Source organism: Ciconia boyciana, chromosome 17 (genome assembly GCF_034638445.1).
Source record: "Ciconia boyciana chromosome 17, ASM3463844v1, whole genome shotgun sequence".
Taxonomy (NCBI): Eukaryota; Metazoa; Chordata; class Aves; order Ciconiiformes; family Ciconiidae; genus Ciconia; species Ciconia boyciana.
This window is the reverse complement of record NC_132950.1, coordinates 11,761,722-11,783,950: the sequence shown is the minus strand read 5'-3', so window position 1 is coordinate 11,783,950 and position 22,229 is coordinate 11,761,722. Positions and strand designations below refer to the sequence as shown.

The following is a 22,229-nucleotide window of genomic DNA, read 5'->3' as shown; positions in this document are numbered from 1 at the left end:
TTAATATCAACTTTGGTAAAAAATGTGAATTCTTTTCAAGGTTTTCTTAGTGTTAGCAAATCTCTCTTGAACAAAACAATTTTTCTTTCACCGCAACTCAATAAAATGTACTTTTTAACATAAAGAAAGATTGGGTTTTCTGTAGGTGAAGAAAGGCATACCTACTGTCGGTAGCTGAAGGCGTATAGGAAGCTTCATTTCTCTTTATAAGGAGAAATACTTACGCTTTGCAATATACGTTTATTATGTACATTGGATTTTCATGGTATTGAACTTCTTGTTAAATAACCTGGGAGCTGTACTTCTCAGAGCAGACTCTTGGATCTTGTTGGAAAGGGCTGCCGCAGACTGGGTGCTGGCTCAGTGGCAGCCTCGGGGCCCTTGGCAGGCTCTCTCCCAGCAGCTCAGGTGCGCCTGGAAATATTGAGAATTTCCTGGAACTGAAAGCTGTTCTGAGAAGTCCAGTACAAAGTCCTTCAAGCATACTCTTTAACTTCATCCAAAATTGTTTAAAGCAAGTGAAGAAGTAATTTCTTTCATTTCTCCCAGGCAAGTGTTGTTGTCTCTGAATCTTAACTGGTGCAGGGGAAAAGTTCAAGATTTAAATGTAATCTCCTATATAGCAGTATTGATTTGATTTTTAAAATGTCAGTACTACTACTGTGATGCCTTGGTGTAATGCGTATATTTTAAAATGTGCAAGAAGACTATTACAAGTCATGTTGCTTGCTTTGTTACAGGTCTGCTGCCTATAATCTTCTATGTGCCTTAACCTGTACCTTTAATTTAAAGATTGAGGGCCAGTTACTGGAAACTTCAGGTCTGTGTATTCCTGCCAACAACACGCTATTTATTGTATCTATTAGTAAGACTCTTGCAGCTAATGAACCACACCTTACCTTAGAGTTCTTGGAAGAGTGTATTTCTGGATTTAGCAAATCTAGTAAGTAACACTAGTATTCCTTAATGCTAACCATGAATTTGGAAAGACTTAAATTGGTAGCTGTCTAGCATAGCCAACGAAGGTTCCTCATGTTACTAAGTCACAATAAGTTTAAATTGCAAATGCTTCTTAGAGCTGTTTTAGCTGTTTTCAAGATTATCCATTTATATCTGTTTCTTAATAATCAAGTCGTGCAATACTCTGAAGGCAGGCAGTTTCACAAACTGGAATGGCATCTGTTGGAGCAAAAACATTACTTCTCACATTTGAATGTGCCCTTTCCTTTCTCATGAAGTAGATTTAAAAAAAAAAAGGGCAACTGCCTTTTAAACTTTGAAATTAATGTTAAAACAAGTTTTACTAGACATCTCATTCATTTAGAGGATTGAGTTCATTCAGAGAGATCACAATAGAAATTATTTTTTTCATATCACTGTTGATAGCTTTGTACAGTGAGTACTTTGGATAGATCTCTATCAGGCTGTTACTAATTCACCAGAAATATAGGCTATTGCAGAACAAAAATCAAAATTTGGGGTCCATGATAGAGAAGGTTTGAACTCTAGAATATATATACACAGAAGAGTTACAGGGTTCTTTAGTCATATCAATATTAATCTTTTCAGATTGATTATATCTCTCAATTGTAAATCTGGTTCGGTTGCGCTACTTTTGTCACCCTTTTTTTCCAGGCATAATACAGCTCTGACTTTACTGTTGGAAGCTGTTTAGAATACATTCTCAAGATTAAAAAGAAATTATCTTAAGTAGTCCCACCTAATACTGAACGTACACATCTTTATGTCATATCTCTTAATAAGACATTAAAATGGCAACATCTCCTTGCCAGATTCCTACAGATGTTTCTTGGATGTCATTATTAGAGTGTGTTTCTTTTTGAAGCTTGTCTGTTTGCCCAGTATTATTTGCTCAGCTCTGATAGTAATTATTTGAGACAATAAAACTGAAAGGAAAAGTGCTCACAAATAATTATTTACTTCTAAATAGAGACCGGTGCTGATTCTGTGTTACAAAGTGAATTTTTATTTCAGGTATTGAACTGAAACATCTTTGTCTGGAGTATATGACTCCCTGGCTGTCCAATCTGGTCCGATTCTGTAAACACAATGATGATGCTAAGCGCCAGCGAGTCACTGCTATTCTGGATAAGCTAATAACAATGACAATAAATGAAAAACAGATGTATCCTTCCATTCAAGCTAAGATATGGGGAAGTCTTGGACAGGTACAAATTCTGCATAATTTATTGCAATTTGTTTATAAGGAGATTATAGAGTCTTTAACCACGTAAATGTTAATGCAGGAAAATAAAATGTATCTTGACATGACCTAAGTATATTAGCTGTATGGAGAGTAGTGTGCAAGTTCTTCTGAAGTTTCCCTTCTATAAAATACTTCATAAAATCATTAATGAACTCTGGCTTCTAGGAATGCGTTCCTGGCCCCCACTGAAAATTGAAAATTAAAAATCTTTGGTATTAGTAACAATTATTTCATCAAAACCCCTGAATGTGTGGGTACTGAATGGAAAACAAAGTACTAGCATTCAGAGGTGTATTAGGCATGTGGCATTGAAAGAACTCTTCCTTCTTTTTTTCTGTTTGCACTTTTAAAACAGAAGCATTTTGATTACAATTAATAGCATATCAATCCTCTTGTTGATCATTAGCTTAACACTTAGCCAAATTCTGTCCTCATCCTTCCCGCAAAGTAAAGAAAATGAAAAAAATAAAGCTGACGTCATATATGCCATTCGTGAAGGAGGTGTCTAGACAAACAAGACCAGCTTTACTTCCCGTGGCCAGGCTTGCTCACAAGCTTGGTATCAACTTCCTCCTTGTCATACTATTTTTATTTTTTTTAACCGTCATTCGAACTGATGCAGCCCACCATCACAAAGTTACTCTTGGAGAATGCGGGAGAACTGTCAAATGGATGCATGAGTGTATTTTCTTGCTTGGTCCAGTTGGCCAAAAACAAAATTAAAAAACCCAATCAATGTATTTTGAAAGCTTAAATCACATTGAGAGCAATATGACTGTTATGTCCAGTATGAAAGTCTGTCAACAGGTAAATGTGTAGAAGACAAAATTAAAAAATTAAATATTCCACAGCAGTCAGTGGAAATTTTATCAATGACTTAGTTGACCCAGAATTTCTACCAATTTTCATAATATAACGAGAGCTGCATTTGAAGCAATAGTGAAATGGCATTAATCTGAGCCAGCATGGTACGTTGAGAGTTCTCTGTGCACTTGGACAGATTTGATTCTTACCTGCATATATTAAATGTCTTTTTTTTTTTTTTTTTTTTGTATGTGAGAAGAAACTTGTTTTTCTTGTAGCTGTATTCATACCTGGCTAGTGCTCTAAGCAAAATCTTTGACGGATGAGATCTTGCTTATTTTCTTGGAAGTATGTTTTTTCCCCCACTTCAAATCCAGTTTCTTCTTACTAGGTTCAGCATTTTATGAGTAGTCATACTTTAAAATGGAAAATAAAATAAAAATAATACAAACTAAATTATAGTTTCTCCACAGTTCTGAAGCACTTCGATCTGGAGTAAAACCTGCTGGAATTAATCTTTATACTTCTAATATTTACATTAGACTTTTTTCCAAAAGGATAACAAATTACTAAAACTGATGCTTCAATTTATGGTAGTTATGCATCTTCAACTAAAAAAAATGAATGATTGCTTATTTCAAAGGTGGTTTACTATGGGAAAATAAAGTTAATCTGACTGATAAAAAAGAGTTGTTTTTTTTTCTCTAACAGATAACAGATCTCCTTGATGTAGTGCTGGACAGTTTCATCAAAACTAGTGCCACGGGGGGCTTAGGCTCCATAAAAGCTGAGGTTATGGCAGACACAGCTGTAGCGCTTGCTTCCGGAAATGTAAAATTGGTTTCAAGCAAAGTGAGTTCCCTCTTTGCCTTAATTTCCTTTTATATAATAATTTCAATTTATATAATAACGGGATACTGAGATGCTTTCTGATACCTCAGTACAGGCAATAATGCAAAAACCATGATAAAATAGGTTCCAAGCAATAGAATAATTCCAGTGTTAAATTGTAACGGTTTTTACTGAAATTTTGAGCTGTGCTCTCCGTCTGAGTAAAACAAAATGGTTGCTCTCTCTTCAGGTGATTGGAAGGATGTGTAAAATAATCGACAAGACTTGTCTGTCTCCAACTCCTACGCTGGAACAGCACCTGATGTGGGACGATATTGCCATTCTAGCACGTTACATGCTGATGCTCTCCTTTAACAACTCCCTGGACGTGGCAGCACATCTCCCCTACCTCTTTCACGTAGTTACTTTATTGGTGGCCACTGGTCCCCTTTCTCTCAGAGCTTCCACTCATGGTCTCGTCATCAACATCATTCACTCTCTTTGCACTTGCTCACAGCTTCACTTTAGTGGTGAGTTTTTTTCAGATTTTCAATTAAGCTGATTGCTCCTTAGTTTGTTTAAGAAATATTTGAGTTCTCTTTCTCTCTTTAAACTATTCTGAGAGTTTGAAAATACCATGTTGTAATTCAGCTTGCATACAAATCAGAATGACGATATGATCTACAGCAAATGAGTATGGATTTAAAAAAATGACTGTCTGGTGTAGAGCAGGTGCATAATGTAAATTGTTCGTATAACAGGTTTTAGAAGAAAGTACCAGTAAGTTACTGTAATGCAGAGAAAGGAGAAAATACGTCTGTGCTAAAACTGGCTGATGTGCATCTTTGGTTGCATAATGTGGTAACAAAAATATCAATTACATAAGGGAATTGTGAAACTGTACTGTTAAAACAGGTATTTTGCATACTGCTGTATTTTAGCAGTCCTAAAATAATTGGTATTAGCAAATATGTAGCTGTCACTTCTTACCACAGAAGAACAGTATAAAACCAGGCTAGATTTTGTGCAGGAAAAAATTAAAAGTTTATGTAATCTTGTCTTTTTTAAGTATCTGAAAGCTCATTTTATATCTACCTATATTGACAGAGTGAATGTGTGAATACGCACACACACACATACATATATATGTATAAAGAAAATCTTTCCTTTGACGCACAGAGGGAAAGGCAAGCCTTCCTGTTTAAACAATGAATTTGAAGTACACTGAAATGAAATGGAAGTTCAGAATTGTAAAAGTATTCAGTGCTAGTAGCAGGGCCATCATTTTCTTCTGATTTAAGTGGCTTTCTTCATTTTAGTGCCAGAGCCAAAAGCAGAATTTGATTGCAGTTTGAACTTACAGTACTGTTGGTATTTCAAAGCAGGAACTCTCCAGGTTTCCATTTTCTGAACCAATGTGAGGAGCAGTCTCACAGAACCACATCTTTAAACAAGTTTGTTTCTACCTGTTTTTAGAATACCTCTCCCTGGTGTCTGGTTTCAACAGTCTGTGCAACAGACCACGGTTCTTGTGGCGTTCTCTGGGAGAAGTAGCAAAGAAAACAGTATTGGAGTGTGCCAAGTGACTTATAGGATGATTATCTACTTCTGTATTCATGGGAGGGGGAGCCTAAGAGTGTTGAAAATACGGATTGGATTTCAGCAGTTTAAATTTAATATGTACAAATTTTTCAACAGAGGAGACCAAGCAAGTTTTAAGGCTGAGCTTGACTGAGTTCTCTCTGCCCAAATTTTATTTGCTGTTTGGAATCAGCAAAGTGAAATCAGCTGCAGTCATAGCATTCCGATCCAGCTACCGAGACAGGTCGTTTTCACCTGGTTCCTATGAAAGGGAGACTTTTGCACTGACTTCGTTGGAAACTGTTACTGAAGCTTTGTTGGAGATCATGGAGGTATGTGGTTCAAAACAAATTATCCATAAGGGAAAATGGCACTGCTTATGCTTTCTACAGGCAAGCAGTGTAGTGAGAGATACCTTCCATGATGTGGTAATAAATAGTTAAGTAGCTGACTTCTGAGAACTAAAATAACTGCACATTCTGAATTTTAAAAAGAGTTTTTCTTAATGTTACATGTATTCAAACAATATAATTCTTTGTAGGCTTGTATGAGGGATATTCCAACGTGCAAGTGGCTGGACCAGTGGACTGAACTAGCTCAAAAGTATGTCGTAGATCTCAAAACATAACCCCTGCCTGCCCACGTAGTATATTTAGAATTCTCAGCTTCTCCTTATACAGCCTATTTGTTGAATATTTGTTTAATACAGTGTACTCTGTTTCTTCACAGGTTTGCATTCCAATATAACCCATCCCTGCAACCAAGAGCACTTGTTGTCTTTGGCTGTATAAGTAAACGTGTGTCTCACGGACAAATAAAACAAATAATCAGAATTCTTAGCAAGGTAATGGACTCATATACCTTAAATCGATTTGGTGGCAATAAGTTTTGTCAGTGCTGCGACTTCTAGAGTAACAATAGTTTTCAATATTGAGTTTAAAATTTGAGACGCTGAGATTAATCCAGAAGTCAATATTTAAATAAATGCAAAATTTTTGGTTAAGGCATTTAGCTGCATGCACATGATTCACAACTTCCTTTTTTTTTAAAGAAAGTTAATAATCTAATGTGTTATAAGTGAACACAATAAAGAGCAGGGCATTTGTATAAGAAAACTTTGAAACAGACTGCCTAGCTTGGTAGTGACGTTCCAGATTTTCTGAAGAAGGTTGTGTTCCATGGCAAGTAAACAGTGTGCTAAACACGTTTCCTTTAAGCATTTAATTAGAGTTTTATGGGCATAAACTTTAACTGAACAGCATCTGAATTGTAAGAGCTACTCTCTCATTCTTGCACCCTGTCCTGCACCCTTACTTTTGTAATACACATTGTGCAATTGCTTTCAGCAATACATAGATCACGTCTGTGTAAATCTCCATTTGTAAAAGTCCTTGAGAATTGGTTTAAAATGCACTCAAGCTTTGTAAACTGAGAGCAACAATTATTTAGAGCTTTGATCTTCTTTTTACAAAGCAAAATCTAATTATGGTTGGTTTTTAATTACTCTTTTTTTCCTACAAAAAGGGACTTGAGAGCTGTTTAAAAGGCCCTGATAATTACAATAGCCAAGTTCTAATAGAAGCTACAGTTATAGCACTCACCAAGCTGCAGCCTCTCCTTAATAAGGTAAACAACTGGATTTTTAGAGTAAACAGAGAACATATTTTGTAAATGAAAATTATAATTATGGGTATAATCTCAAAAATGTACGTAAGTGTTGTGGTATCTGAAGTTCACACTTCACTGCTATGACTCATGCTTGAAAGTGCTACATATGGGAAATACGTCACAGATGTTTGTATGTGGGACCTGTGCAAAGGCTTTAAAAATGCTTTAGAATGTACTGTTCTGCTTCATCAAACTGGGCCATAGCAATATAGGCAAAGACCGTGCTACAGGCTGTCTTAATTCTTTCCAAAAGATTTTCAGTCTTGGCTTTCAAATGTTTGATTTTTAATACATGCTTTTCAGATCATGGCTTGTAATAAATGTTAGTCTTACCTGATTCGGTATTAAGGTAGCCATCTGTATGTTACTTTCATGTTCATTATTTGATCAGCATACTGATGGGTATGCCATTAATGAAGAGCCTCATATATTTACTGTTAGTAAATAAAACTTGTTCCTAGAAAAATCTGCTGCTTAAGAGACCCAGAGCCTGTTGAATGCCAATTCTTCCTGCATGCTTTTTTGATTTGGAGAATAAATTGCCTGGCCAGTTATATGTGCAGAACTGCGATCCATTTTCAACGTGTGCTCTCAAATTGATAACAAAAGACACATTTCAGTCTGGTGTAGGGCGATATGTGTCTGACATTTTTGTGAGCAAGGGAAGGAATATAAGAGAGAAGGAATGGCTTCAGGGGAGGTGAAAGGCTTGAAATTCATTTGCTTTCTACTATTCACCTGTTAAGTGCATTAAGACTACAGGTTCAGATGTACATCTCTGTTGATGGAATGGATGTCGTTGAGGACAGAACCTGCTACAGGAAGGATAGTAACGCATATACAAAACCACGCGTCAGTCTTACTTGTCTTTGACTTACAGGAACTGACTTGAAAGTGAAATTGTGGCTTTCTCTTTTTGCTTCCAGGACTCTCCTATGCACAAGGCCCTCTTCTGGGTAGCTATGGCGGTGCTGCAGCTAGATGAGGTAAACCTGTACTCAGCAGGTACAGCACTACTTGAACAGAATCTGCATACCTTGGATAGCCTCCGAGTATTCAACGATAAGGTAAGCTGTTAGCAATCAGCTGGGACAAACCCTTAGTTTATGTAAGCAGTTAGATCTGTTAAAAAAGAAAAAAAATCTCCTTGTCCTCGTGGACAGTAGTTAAGCAACTAAAACGGAAATTTGCATTAGAAATGGTTTCACTTGCGTAATATCAACAGTAAAATGAAGGTGTAGAGATGAAGCTCTTCCTATTCTGTTCTAAACTGGCACAGAAATGTATAGACGTGCTCTAATCAAGAGTGCGTTTGCTATTGTCATGTAAACTCTTAAAATTACTGTTTTGTCACTTTTTTAAAAAAAAAAAAACAAACAACTTGAGATATGATGAGTAACTTTCGATGAGGTACTCCTGTATTTTATTTTTTCTGGGTCAGAGCCCAGAAGAGGTGTTTATGGAGATCAGGAGGCCACTCGAATGGCACTGCAAGCAGATGGATCATTTTGTTGGGCTAAATTTCAACTCCAACTTTAACTTTGCACTAGTGGGACACCTCCTGAAAGGTAAGAATGCATATTGCTGTTCATTTTAGGTGACCACTCTTAGTTCAGAAATAAAAACAGGTCCAAGGAAAAAGGGGAAAAAATGGGTGGTGGATTTTAAGTACCTTGGATCACAGAATAGATGCAGAATTAAATGTTCTTTGACTAAAGGACTTTGCCAGGTTTCCCACAGACATGTTCGTTACTACCTCCTCCAAGAACGCTGTCTTTCGCTGTGTGTTTGCCTGTGTTCAGGCTCGCTGTTTCTTTTAGAAGATTGATTTGTGAGATCATAGATATAATATATGCACAGACATTTGAAATTATGTGATTTGGGGGGGGGAGGGACAGAAGAAACTAGTCTTGAATGTGCAATTTCTGTTAGCATTGTGCTTCCTCACCCTTTACATGAAGTTTCCTGAGAACATGCTGAAAAATATTTATAAATCTTTTCAAAATATGAATGCTTCATAAATATGCATTAAAATTAAATACAATATTTGGTTTCTTAACCTCATTTCTTAGGGTATAGGCATCCTTCTCCTACCACGGTAGCAAGAACAGTAAGGATTTTACATACACTACTAGCTCTGGTTAACAAACATAGGAACTGTGACAAGTTTGAGGTGAACACCCAGAGCGTGGCTTACCTAGCAGGTAAAATTAAACAAACAAACATTCTTTTAAATTTGTGCTAACTGAAAAGGAATGAACTATTGTGGGAATTCTTATGGTTTTAGGTTGATAAAACATAAAGGAAACTTGTAACTGGAGGTGGACAAGAGTCTGGGCTAGGCTGGGGTACATCAATTAAAGCTTTTTGTGGACCGAAGGCTTGCCAGCACAGGAACTACTGTGCATCTTTGAAAATACTTCAGGGAGGCTGATGAAGGTTTCTTGGTTTAAGTGCGTGCCTTAGAACATTCAAATTTCTAGTGGTCTAGACATAGAAATTGTGACCATGTGAGGGCTAATGTTTAAATCATGTAATTGTAACTGGATGGGGAATATAATTCTTTTTGAATGACCTACTTTTAATCTGTACATTTCAGTAAGGTGTAATTACATCTCAATGGTCTTTTTTATGCTAAATAAGAAAATTAAATTGATGGAATATTGCTTACATTCTTCAATGTATTCCTACCATGGAAAACTTATGTTAGCTTTCTTTGAATTTTTAGCTTTGCTGACAGTATCTGAGGAAGTTCGAAGTCGCTGCAGCCTAAAACATAGGAAGTCTCTCTTGTTGACAGACGTTTCAATGGAAAATGTTCCTATGGATACATATCCCATACATCACAGTGACACTAGCTATAGGTTGGTTGTCTAACTTTTAGATAAGTTATCCAAATTTTGATGTCTGTTTACTTTAGTAAGTTATCTAAAGGTAACCTGTGGTATACTGAAAACTGAAACCCACATTCATAAAGCTCAGTTAATGTTCGGTTATTGGTTCCAGACCAATATGCTACTTATACTGTGATCAGGAGTCACAGAGAAATTTGGTTATCGAATTCCTGTAGATGTAATTTTGAGATCTGTAAAGCTATTTCAGAGCTTAACTGCTTTGGAGGTTCTTAAACTCTTTGCTAACCTCTTTCTACAAGACCTAATTTCACCTCATTTTTCACTTACATTTTAGAATAAAGTTTAGTTTGTCCTTTTAAGAGCTTCCAGGCATGTACTAAGTAATCACTCGGTCCATGTCATTGGAAAATCTTGACACCGTATAGCTTGTCTATAAGCAGCCACAGAGATAAGCTAAGAAATCAACCTAGAAGTGACACGGAGAGCCAGTTTCTCTCAATAGGGAGCACTTCACTCAGTATCGTGCTCTTTTTAGCATCCAGTACGGAGTAGCTGATTATTAAATATCTTTCATCTTGCCTCATAGGCTGATTTGCTTGTGTTCTTTTCATTGCTTTATTTTTTATCTCTTGATCATTACATTCATATCAGATTGTTAGTTATCACTAGCTCAGACATTTTTGCAAGCAAAGTAATTACTATTTCTTAATATGTATTTTTGGGAGATTAACCTGTTAGGAAAGGTGGGTTTAATAAAGGATAGTTTGGCTAGTTGAAAAATTTATGCCTAAATGTGCACAGTTTTAAAGATTTTCTTAATTTAATTTCTCTGCACTTTCAGGACACTAAAGGAAAATCAACCATGGTCATCACCAAAGGGGTCAGACAGACATCTGGCTGCCAGTTACCCGACAGTGGGACAGATAAGCCCTCGAACACGAAAATCCATGAGTTTGGATATGGGGCAGCCTTCACAAGCGAACACTAAAAAGCTTCTAGGTTATTAAGATAACTCATTTACTAATTTGTCTACAGAATACTTCAGGAAGTGTTACTGGAGAAAAATTATACTTGTATTTATTCTGACTTTTAAGAGCTTATTCCTGATTCAGAGGAATATATGCAGTTTCTACAGAATACAAATTAGAGAACACTGTACAGTTAAAAGAGGACTAACTCAGTTCTTTTGATCACAAGGGGGGAAGCAAGAGTGACACTCAAAATGTGCATGTTGAAGTGGAGAAAAAAGAAAAAAAAAAGGGAAAGGAAAAAAGATATTCCAGATACTAAAGAGTCATAGTGCTAATTTTCTGCCACCAGCCCTCTTTCAGCAAAACCAAGAAGCTGAATTACCTTAGCTTAGCTCCTATATTGAATACTGTATCTTACACTAGAAGAGATGGTCCCAAAACATTTTAGATGTTTTGGAAGCAATCTGATTTTTATTCATGGCTTCTCAGTGCATCACGTTTACAAGCAAAGTCTTAATATCAGAGAAACAAGATGAGTTGCTTTGCATAACTTGTGGTTACCCTTTTACGTTACACAGTATATATGGAAGGAGAGGGGCATTTCTTTCATTACAACCTTATTACTGCTTCCTTTTCAGTAATCACATTTTGGCATGTTTATTCGATGTGATGTGTTGACCAGGAAACCATAGCATGCCCACAGCTTACATATTTAAATAAATTGCATGCTTTCCTCATATGTATTGTGAAGCATTTTGGAAACTGTGATGGAGAGCGGCATGGTGTGATCGTATTTTCTCTACCATCCCTGAAAATGGTGAAAATGTCCCCAGATTCCTATCAATACATTCTAGATAGGAGAGTAGCTTGGTCAGAAAATCAGAAATAGTTAGAATATGGATTTAGGTTTAATGTTTTTAATTGCCTGATAAATTGTTTTTAGGTACAAGGAAAAGTTTTGACCATTTGATATCGGACACAAAGGCTCCTAAAAGGCAAGACATGGAATCTGGAATCACAACGCCTCCCAAAATGAGGAGAGTAGCCGAAAATGATTATGAAATGGGTGAGAAACAGGACTAACATTTTAAGAATAATACTAATTATAAATGCTTTGTATATATATACAAAGGATTCTTTCTAAATTCAATGTTTATTTGCCTAGGTTACTACAAGGTAAGGGAGAAAATACCTTTCTTAACAGTGGCTTCTGGAGAGTAGAGTCTTCCATATCACTGGCAACTGAGGTTTGAATTAGAGTTGCTCAGTTTGCAGATGCAGAATAAGGGGCAGCTCTAAAGTACTGCATACAGGAGTGAAATGAAATACATAAGATTTGGCTTTTTATAAGTTAATCAGTCCTAGCCGCAAATTTCTGCAGGAGATGGAACGTGACCTAATGCCTAGAATGCCTCTCTTCATCTTCTCCCACATCTGCTTCCTGTGCCCCCACCCCCAATTGCAATGCAAGACCAGGGTTCTTCTGTTGTATCCGATGTCAGTCTGCTGCCTGACCCTGAATATGGTACTTACCACCCCTGGGCCTGTATTTCACTGAACAGGAAATTGGGGTTATTGTTTGCCATTTGGTAATACATCCCATGTAGTGGTCTAGCGCTGCTAAGTATTACAGCGTAGTTGTTGCTTTTCTACCTTATGAAAAGGCTGGTGAACTCTGAAGTTTGCGTATGACTGAATTTGTTGTGCAAGAGCTCATTCTATTTTGGTTTGGGTTTATTTTGCTTTGGATGAGTTGCTCTTTTTTATCTGGCAGAAACCCAGAGAATATCACCGCAGCAACACCCACATCTTCGAAAAGTTTCTGTTTCTGAGTCAAATGTCCTCCTAGATGAAGAAGTTCTGACTGACCCAAAAATTCAAGCACTGCTGCTTACAGTTCTTGTAAGCCTTCTTTCTGTGTATTGTCTGTTATTTTCTGATAGTCTTTTATCTTCCAAAGAAGCATACATGTTCCTTGCAGTGTTTCTAAATTCATATGGATCAGAATCACTGTGATGTGCAAGTCTATTCTTTTGTTGCCGTTCTTCAAACTTTCTAGGAATCGCTTTTGGAAATGTATTGAAATGCACTTTGAGAGCAAATACTGAATTTTCATTATTCTGTATTGTTTTGTAGAACATGTCCAACAATTGTCCCTTTTTCCTGGCAGATTTTTATCACAAACTAATTGTATACAATAAAAGGACATTAATATATTATACTTTAAAAGTTAAGCAGTGAAAATTGTGGAATCCCAGCATAATTCAGTTTAAAAATGATTAACTAGTAGTATAGGTACAGTATGATAGTGCTTTCTTCAGATGCACCAATACATTTACCATTCCTGATATAGTTCAGAAAGACTCAGTTGCCCACTTTTGTCAAAAACTGACTAGCTAATTTTTTTGCCAAAACAGAAGCTATTACCAACTGGTTTTATTGTTTCCCACGTACACGTAAAATAACTTGATTCCATGTCGAAAGAGGACATAAATTAACCTTTTGTAATGCCGCTTTCTGCTATTCAGAAATCTTAAAACGTTAAACTACAACAACAATTAAAACCCATAACTACTCAAATTAAAGTAGAAGCATGCTAATTTAATCCTTTATGTTATGACAGGCAACATTAGTGAAGTACACTACTGACGAGTTTGACCAGCGGATTCTGTATGAGTACTTAGCAGAAGCCAGTGTTGTCTTCCCAAAGGTCTTTCCTGTTGTGTAAGTATTGAAAACTCTGTTTATGATGACTCTGTGCTTGGCCCTTCCTGTAAAAGGTCTCCGGACCAGGACAAGCACGTGTGAGGTGCTTACTCATTGGTAGGTTACTGGCTGCAATCTCTCCGTGGCTTGTTGAAGCGAATGTCCATAGCAATTCGGGAATCGTGCATTTTCCCTATGTTAAGTGAATATAATGTTCTTACTAGAATAGGCATCCTCAGATACCACGGCCACAGATGGTCCTCAAAAGCACTCTTCAGCGTCAGCTTTTCAGGCAGGTTGGCAGAGCGTGGGAGAACTCTGTGTCGCTGTTGCTAGGGAGCCTGTCTGTACAGCCATCAGCTTCTTCCAAAAGCTTTCGGCATCACTGCTGCCATTACTCTAGTCTAGTGACTTAGCGTGGCTGTATCGCTTATTTGATACTGCAGAGAATCAAATTACATTTTAATATGTTCCTGTAGCTTTCTATACAAGTCAATATATACTGTCTCTTAAGTGTTATTTTCACTCCAGTCAGACTCAGGTTTTTTAATTAGTACCCCAAGTGCATATCAAAACTGATTTAAAGCATAGTTCAAGATACTCTTTGGATGTATTTCTTTAGATATCAGTTAAAAATAGTATTCGCTGGAGTCAATATATGTAAGAGAAACCCAATTATCAGAAATTAACATGAGTAGACTTTTAAAACTGACCCATGCATGATTTAGAAATAATGCTACCTTTTTCTGGCTTTATAAAGTAATGGCCAAAGTACAGACAAGTTCCATGAGCTATTGAAACCACAATTGTAAGTAACTGGCGTTTGTATTTAAAAAAAAAACCACGCGTGAGTTCTGCAAGGGAGCTCAAATGAGACGGTGCCCTCACGAGTTTAAAAAACTGCTTTGAAATTCCAGCTCTGACATGTACACAAATCCAGTGAATAATTTTTTGGTTGAAAATAATTAAGATATTTGCAATTTGAAGTCCTAGGTAGATGCTTTAATGGGTTATATTGTTAGTACAGTTTTTGGAAAGTGTTACGCATCATAAGAGTCCTCACTGAACATATATAGGAATTGTTTTGTACTTCTAAAATGACGGAGATTTTGAAAATCCTGCTGTTTGCTAAAGCCAGTTGGGAACTGCAGATTTATTTTATTTAATGAACAAAAAATAAGCCCCTTCTCTTTTCTTCAGGCATAATTTATTGGATTCCAAGATCAATACCCTTTTATCGCTGTGCCAGGATCCAAATTTGTTGAATCCAATTCATGGGATTGTTCAGAGTGTTGTCTACCATGAAGAGTCTCCACCCCAATACCAGACTTCTTATCTACAGAGTAAATATTTTTCCATTTTTTTAAGAACTGCTGCATTTTAAGTCAGATTTACTACTGAAAATGTTTCAGACTTATTGCAACCCTAATAGAATAGTCAGTCAGTCTTTTGTGGCATCTCTCCAACTTCATACACCCTAGTAAAAGTAAGAGTTTGCATATTAAAAAAACCAAACCTGCTGACATGAATATTAAAACTGCTTGCTGCAGTTGTGCACCAAATATTAAAAGTATTACACCATCTACATGAGTAAAAAGAAGTTGAAACTCAGTACTCTGTTTCCACTAACCAGTTTAAAGAAAAGACAAAACATGAATGGTGGCGATAAACGATGGGGTTTAAGTTAACCGTGTAAGTTCGGGGTTGATTTAATTATTGGTAAATTCCATACAGTAACGTTTGTTTTTCAGTGCCCAAGTTCACTTTCATGTTGCACTTGAAGACTTAAAACCTAAATATTTTTTTATGGTCCTTAATCACAAACTTTCCAGGAAGATCCATAAGAAACAGATGACAGTTGAGAATAACTTAAAAGTTGACCTAATTTTTAAAATGAGATGTGTATTCACATGCTAAATCTACCTTTTAAAATATCATCAAGAATTTCTTGCATGACAGTTCTGAGATGTTGAGGTTTTTACAACTTATATACAAATTAAAATGCCATAATTTTATCTTAGACATGGTTTGGACAACATTTAGCGTTGCGTCTCCCAATCAAAATATTTCATTTCCGTGCCTAAGTAAATCCAAGTGATGTACTATGTGTACTTCCGAGTTGTTTTCTGCCAGTTGAGAACTGTGCTTTTGTGGTAACATTCAATTTGTTGTTGTAGGTTTTGGATTTAACGGGTTATGGAGATTTGCTGGCCCATTTTCTAAGGTAAGAACAGCACACTATGTATACGTTCATGAGTGTTTTGCCTTCGTTTTCTGTATAAAGCACATTGGTGCTCCAGGAAAGATGCAGATAAATGACAAGTCGTAGAATTTATATGAGCAAGTCAGTAATACAAGGCTCACTTCTATAGCTAAACCAGTTTTTGAGCCTGCATCAGATATTTGATAGACTCGGTAAGGTCAAATTACCAAAGCTGGGTAAAAGCAGTCAGGTGTGTAAATGCACCTTTTTACTGCTCCCAGGTTCACGAAGGGGCCTTGGACGTACAGTGTCATTCAGAAAGTCTTTAGTTTATTACATGTATCTTACAGCGTAAGGGATTAATTTGATAGGAATGATAATTCCATAAGGATAAATTTTATGTTACAGCAGAACAAATAAATCGATCACTGACCATCTGTACTGCCATTTGTTCCCTCTAGTCATCGTAACAAGAACTAGACGAGCGGAGTAGGCAGCGTTCTGGATGTTAGGCTTTGGGGGCATAGGCAGTGCTTTTAATAACAAGGTAGGTTCAGGTAGCTGTGGCAGGTCACCTCGTGAATGAAACGGCCCCTCTTTTCTGACTTTGTGCTTCCACACACTACTGAAATTACACCTACAAGTGGTCTTTAATGTGTGCATTTAGATTAATCTGGGAAAGACCACAAATCAGTTTTTACAGATACTCACTTCAAATGCTTTTTCAAATTTTCATGCAAACCCGCTGTGATATTAGAGTGAGTTCTGGGGCAAAGCTCATACTGACAGAAAAGTAGGAAGAAAAGAACCAATCTTTTTTTCCCCCCCCTCACCCACAGCAAACACAAATCCCAGACTATGCTGAGCTCATAGTGAAGTTTCTTGATGCCTTGATTGACACGTATTTGCCTGGAATTGATGAGGAAACCAGTGAAGAATCTCTCCTGACACCCACGTCTCCATATCCTCCCGCAGTGCAGAGCCAACTTAGCATTACTGCTAACCTTAACCTTTCCAATTCCATGACCTCGCTCGCAACTTCCCAGCACTCCCCAGGTCAGTAGCTGTTCCGGTACTACCCAGGTAAGGGAAATGTATTGAGTTTGCTGGGTCTGTAGCCAAACGCTCAGTCTCGTCGTCTCTTTGGATGTGTTTATGCATCAAACATCATTGCATTCTTGAGTCAAATGAATATTAAACTGTTTGCTAAGCTATTACACTGGTATTTCAGATGTTGGATTTTGTCCAGCACAAAAGCTGTCTTCCAAGTCACTATACGTGAAGGAAATAGCATTAAGTGCATCAGAACAAACAGCAGCTGCATCTTAATATGGAATATACGCAACAGTGGAGCCTTGAAATTAATAAATATAAGTATATAATCATGATATTTTGCAAGGAGAATAATACCTGTCTGGGCACTACAGGGTAGCACACATTAGGAAAAATAATCCAGAATGGTGCCGTGGAAGAGTGTGTCTGGGCTGACTCAGTTTCAATTGACTATATGATCTAAGGCCAATGCTCATATAGGCAGCATCATACGGAGGCCATACTCTCCCTTGAAGAAAACAAGTATTCATGTAGATACCTTGGGAATATTGGGTCAGTTCAGACTATTGTATTGCCAGAAATATGCTGATGATAAAATGAAGGTGTTCAAGAAGAGAACAGTCATTAACGGCACTAAATGGATAAAAACACAAAATTCCTTCTGGCTTGGGAGAGGGGAATTACAGGGAGATGCAGAGGTTAAATTTAACAGCATAGGCTTTCAGGGCGAGAAATGAAAAAAGAGAGTAAAAATTATTCAGTATAGCAGATGAAGCATAAGTTGGAGGAAATCAAATAGGAAGAAAATGGAATTTATGTCAAAGAAATCTGCACGAAGACTCTTCCTGACGTGATTTTGGATTAGTGTCTCGTATATTGAGGAAATTATTTACTCTTCTTTGTCGTAAAAATGATGCTATGTGATATTTCTCAAACGATGATTTAACTCTTGCAGTTCTGAACACTGAAGTCAATCAACCTTTTATTTCTGCTTTGTTTCTAACCTTGATGGAAGGCTAGAAACTACTCGTATTTAGGTATAATATTTACAGAGGTGGTTTGGTTTTTTCACTCTCTTGTTGTTTGCTGCTTTCTGCTAGCCCCGAAATAAGCTCTACTGAGTTGTACTTAGCTCTATTCAAGAAATCTGGCCTTCCAGATTACCAGATTGCTCACAGATGCTATGCGTGTTTTTTGTTGACTATGATGAGTATTGCAGAGGTGAAGCATGTGCAGGGGTGCAGCAGAGGTAAGACAGTGCTCTGTGTTTGCATAATTTGGGAATAGTGATTTCTTTTTTTTATTTCATGCAGTGAAAAGTGATTACAACTTGCTTTTTGTCGAGTATGAGAAGCCAACTTAAATTGTTTCAATCTGGGGAGATCACCATCTTGATATCCTGGTGCTGTGTTCTAGAACTGTGTTTTAAGATGCCTGTCAGTCTAAATAGACTCAAAACTGGATTTGCTTTCCAGTTTCCTGCCAATTCAAGATGATTTGTTACATTAAATAACATTATCCCAAGTGAGGAGAGAAAGTGTGAAGCATATTTTCCACAGTTGTGACCTCTTTCTCACTATTTTATTAATAGCACTGCTTAGCCTAAAGGAGGCAGTTGTTGCCATCGTCCCTTGTTTTGTATTCTTGCCCGAGAAGGACTAAAAGGGCATTGGCCTGAAAGGGATGCGCTGGTGCCGTCCTGGAATCCCACTTGATTCGAGTAATAAGAATGGGTAAAAGCTGAGTTTGAAGAAGTTCTAGAGACCACTGTTTTACTTAACATTTCACAATGTCCATTATACCTTATGAATATATAATGCAGCCCCTGTATTATATTGTCATGGAATTCATCCTGTATATAGAAATATTTCTGTGTAAAAACTCCTAATAGAGTGCAGGGACAGATAACAACCAAGATTATGGAAAAGAAAAGTGGTTTGATAGAAACTTTCTTATTTAACATGCAGCTAAGAATTACCTGTAATATTAGAACAGGGAGGAGGATAAAGTTAAAGGGGAAAAAGGGAAAAAAATAGACCTTGCTGTCAGTGTGAAAATAAGTACATTATGGGCAGCATCTTTCCGTTTAGAATGTAGAATTGGTAGCAACTCCAGCAGTTCTGTTTGCAAGGATGAAGTGACGGTGCAGGATTAGGCTCTCTGCTAGTGACAGAAGCTTTTTGCTACGTAAATGTCTTCCTTCCTTACGCCTCACTTTCTGTCCTTCTTCCTTTGTTAGCTAAGAGGAAGGGATTAATCCAGCTCTTCAGAAATTCCTTTCAAGTGTTCTATGAACAGATGGCTTTTATCAAGCGCTGGTTAAGAGCCCACCTCCACAAATGGAGTCAGGAGCTAGTGAACCTGATACATGATTCAGGATACTAGTGAGTCGTCGCAGTGCATTTATGACACTCTGTGCGTGGCTTGCTTGGAAATTAAATTTGAAAGACTGATATGAAGGCCAGGAGGTTACTAAGGGTTCCATTGTCGTGTAACCGGACTGGAGGTATCTTTATCAAGAATCAGCCTTTATAGCCTTTCCAGCTTCATTCTAGCAATTTGACTACAAAGACTTGGGGTTTGAACAGGAGATCTCCAGCTTTCTCCAGCTGTAGACCAGGACATGGAGCTTTTCATTTTGCTCCTTAATCCCATGTTTATTACATTGCTCCACTTCGATCCACGTACGGTTTCACTAGTTTAAACTGCTATGTTAACCAGCGCAACTTTGCATAAAGCATGCTTTGCTTTTTAAGCTGTTTAATTGTATTAAAAATTTAATTGGTCTTCTGGCACTTTATACAGCTCCATAGCTGCATACATGAATTTTGCATTCTCGTTAACTGTGCCTAGAGGCGTGTGATGGCGTTGTCATCGCTGTGCACGTTTACACTGTAGAGACAGGAGCGAGGGAGTAAGCAGTGAAAGACTAATATCTGCCAAGATAAAAATCATTGGTGAAAGAATTATAGAATATGAAGGTGGGCCACAGCATTTCTTGAAACAGCAAGGCAGCTATGGGACTAATAAGGGATGCAGATCTATCGTCCACTTACTCTGATTTGAGAACTACTGAACAAGAAAATCAAGTATTTAGCAGTGCTGAGTTACTTCACCACACTGAGCTGAAGAAACAGTTTCAGCCAAGGGAGTTGTTTATTATGGTTACAAATATATTGAGTTGCAGATACATGAAAAATTATTTTCTTGCATCTGGAAACAACTAGGCGAGATCATTGTTTATAAATGTTTTGTCTGTCATCATCTCTTCTCCTTTCCCTTCCCCTTGTCATGGACATTATTCACTTACGTTTTTTCTTTCATTCTGTGTCTGTGAAGCTTCTCTGCCTTGCTCTAAATCTGCAGTTTTCATGCAGCTTCCTCATCAAGGTACACTCTACTTTCATCATATTTGCACGAAATACTGCTTGATCTGCTTTAGGGTTGGGCTTGTGGCATGAGAAGGGGTTTACTGATCCTTTTGACACGGGAATGGCTTCAGTTAAGTGCTAAGCTGTTGCTTTTCTTGTGTGATGCTAATAATACCCGGTGATAGAGCAGGCACAGAAAGTCAGTCACATCCTTAAGAATAAGATAAATTTGGCCATAGAGAAGTGGATGCTTGGTATGTGAAATTACTCTGCTGCAGGTATTAAGCTAAAATGAAGAACTGTTTCATGTGAGCTCTTTAGATTCATAGGAAGTCAGCTTTAACTTCAGTTACGCACCACCGGAAAACGGGCACGAGTTCTTTGGACTAAGTTGCAGCGGACAGAAGCTCAATAAAATGGGTACTGAACACCATTTGATTTCTGCTTCTATATGGAGAAATAAGAAAAAGCTGCAGGAGAGTTTTTTAGCTCGCACCCATGGGTTGCTTCCTGTTCTTATCGTAGTTTGTTGTTTTTGTAAGCTCACACCCACAGAAGGAGAGGAAGGACGATGTCCCCTGCAGCCAGCTTCTGGCTGGCGTTTTGAAATTGTCCCTATACATGTGTGAAATGTGGAGTATATTCTTTAGTCTTGCTAATGCCAATGAGAATCAATTTCTTATAGGAATGAGACATAACTGTGGGAGATGTCACTTATAGTAACAGGATTTTGTTCTAACCTTTTTATTCACTGTCAGACATCCTAATTTTTGCTGCTGATTGTACTTTTAGCCTCTTGCTTAAAAACACCCTTCCTGCTATTCATTCCAATGCTGCACATGTACTGTAAGTGTTGAGAGTGTTGCTAAACACGTGTCAAACATACTCATTTTGTTGCAGAAATAATGTGACAGCTACGCTAAGATATTGCTACAGGAATGATTAACTCACAGTAGCATCAGCATAAAAGTAATAATTGATTGGAAGCATGTCTGCGTTAAACACAAGTCTCAGCTTTTATATCTTCAAGTTACTGACTGTGTCCAAAGCTGTTAGAGTAACGGCTCATAACCCAAGGCTTTCATGGGCTGTCGTCACGGCAGCATGAAGTGTACAGTAAAGCAGTTCATTTTTGAGGTTTGTTTGATGTTAGTCTTTTAGCAAAACATCATAGAGTTACCTTGTCCTGCAGAGAACACCCAAAGCTTCTCAGAAAAGTAGATGCGCTGGGGTGTAAAGCCTGTCCGGCTTCATCCTCATCTTGCACTCCGTCAGCCTCCTCCTGCCTTCGGTGGGGCTGAACTTGCGCAACAGCAGTTCTTGTGAAGATTTCCAGACTTACCTGGAAACGTACCTGTTCTCTGTGTGTTTCCTGTTAACACCCTGCTTAGAAAACTGTTTCTTTAGTTGTCCTTGTTAAAAGTTAATTGGTGATTCCTTTTTTTTTTTTTTAAATCTCAATTTGCCAGGGTTTAAATCATTATAATTGGTGTCTACACTTTGACGCTTAACTCTTCAGGTGAATACCTGCATCACTTCTATTTCTGCTGTATGCAAAATAAGCCAGCTAAGCCTTTCATTCCTCCTGGCAAGGAGACCGAGTCCTCCAAACATTGATTTGTACGTTACGTATTTTTATTGATCTTTATTTGTGAGCCAAGATTGCAGTGTTGGGGAGAATTTTAGGTACTTGAATACACACAAATGCCCTCTGGTAGCAAGAATCAGCCTCTGCCATTGCAGCAGAATGCTGCAGGTTCAGAAATGAACCTTCCTCACTCTGCCATTCCCCTGTTAAATAGCAGTCATTGATTTTTGGCTGGAAGAAGCCCACAGATTTGACAGTCTGTCGATTCTTCCTCCTAGAGAATGCAAAAGGCAGAAGAGACTTGGGTCAAACTCCTTCATTTGCTCAGTCCTCTCAAAACTAGAGCCAGAAAGGGCTCGTGGCCCAGAAGA

General features: G+C 37.6%; 1 protein-coding gene across 9 annotated transcripts in view; it reads left to right on the top strand.

Annotated features, from left to right (window-relative positions):
- The window catches only part of NF1 (neurofibromin 1), a 106,793-nt gene that overhangs the window by 77,982 nt on the left and 6,582 nt on the right, over positions 1-22,229 (top strand). For 8 of the 9 annotated variants that reach the window (XR_012045490.1, XR_012045489.1, XR_012045487.1 and 5 more), the window contains 19 exons: positions 741-943; positions 1,996-2,189; positions 3,743-3,883; positions 4,113-4,392; positions 5,561-5,775; positions 5,985-6,046; positions 6,173-6,287; positions 6,968-7,069; positions 8,038-8,178; positions 8,553-8,679; positions 9,184-9,315; positions 9,840-9,975; positions 10,808-10,965; positions 11,881-12,003; positions 12,712-12,839; positions 13,561-13,661; positions 14,844-14,986; positions 15,821-15,867; positions 16,686-16,902. Coding sequence is in view for 5 of the 9 variants with exons in the window: in XM_072882031.1 (XP_072738132.1) it covers positions 741-943; positions 1,996-2,189; positions 3,743-3,883; positions 4,113-4,392; positions 5,561-5,775; positions 5,985-6,046; positions 6,173-6,287; positions 6,968-7,069; positions 8,038-8,178; positions 8,553-8,679; positions 9,184-9,315; positions 9,840-9,975; positions 10,808-10,965; positions 11,881-12,003; positions 12,712-12,839; positions 13,561-13,661; positions 14,844-14,986; positions 15,821-15,867; positions 16,686-16,902 (2,765 nt within the window). In the remaining 4 variants the exon portion in view is untranslated. The remainder of the gene's footprint in view (positions 1-740; positions 944-1,995; positions 2,190-3,742; positions 3,884-4,112; positions 4,393-5,560; positions 5,776-5,984; positions 6,047-6,172; positions 6,288-6,967; positions 7,070-8,037; positions 8,179-8,552; positions 8,680-9,183; positions 9,316-9,839; positions 9,976-10,807; positions 10,966-11,880; positions 12,004-12,711; positions 12,840-13,560; positions 13,662-14,843; positions 14,987-15,820; positions 15,868-16,685; positions 16,903-22,229) is intronic. The other variant, XM_072882035.1, reaches the window with a different exon arrangement.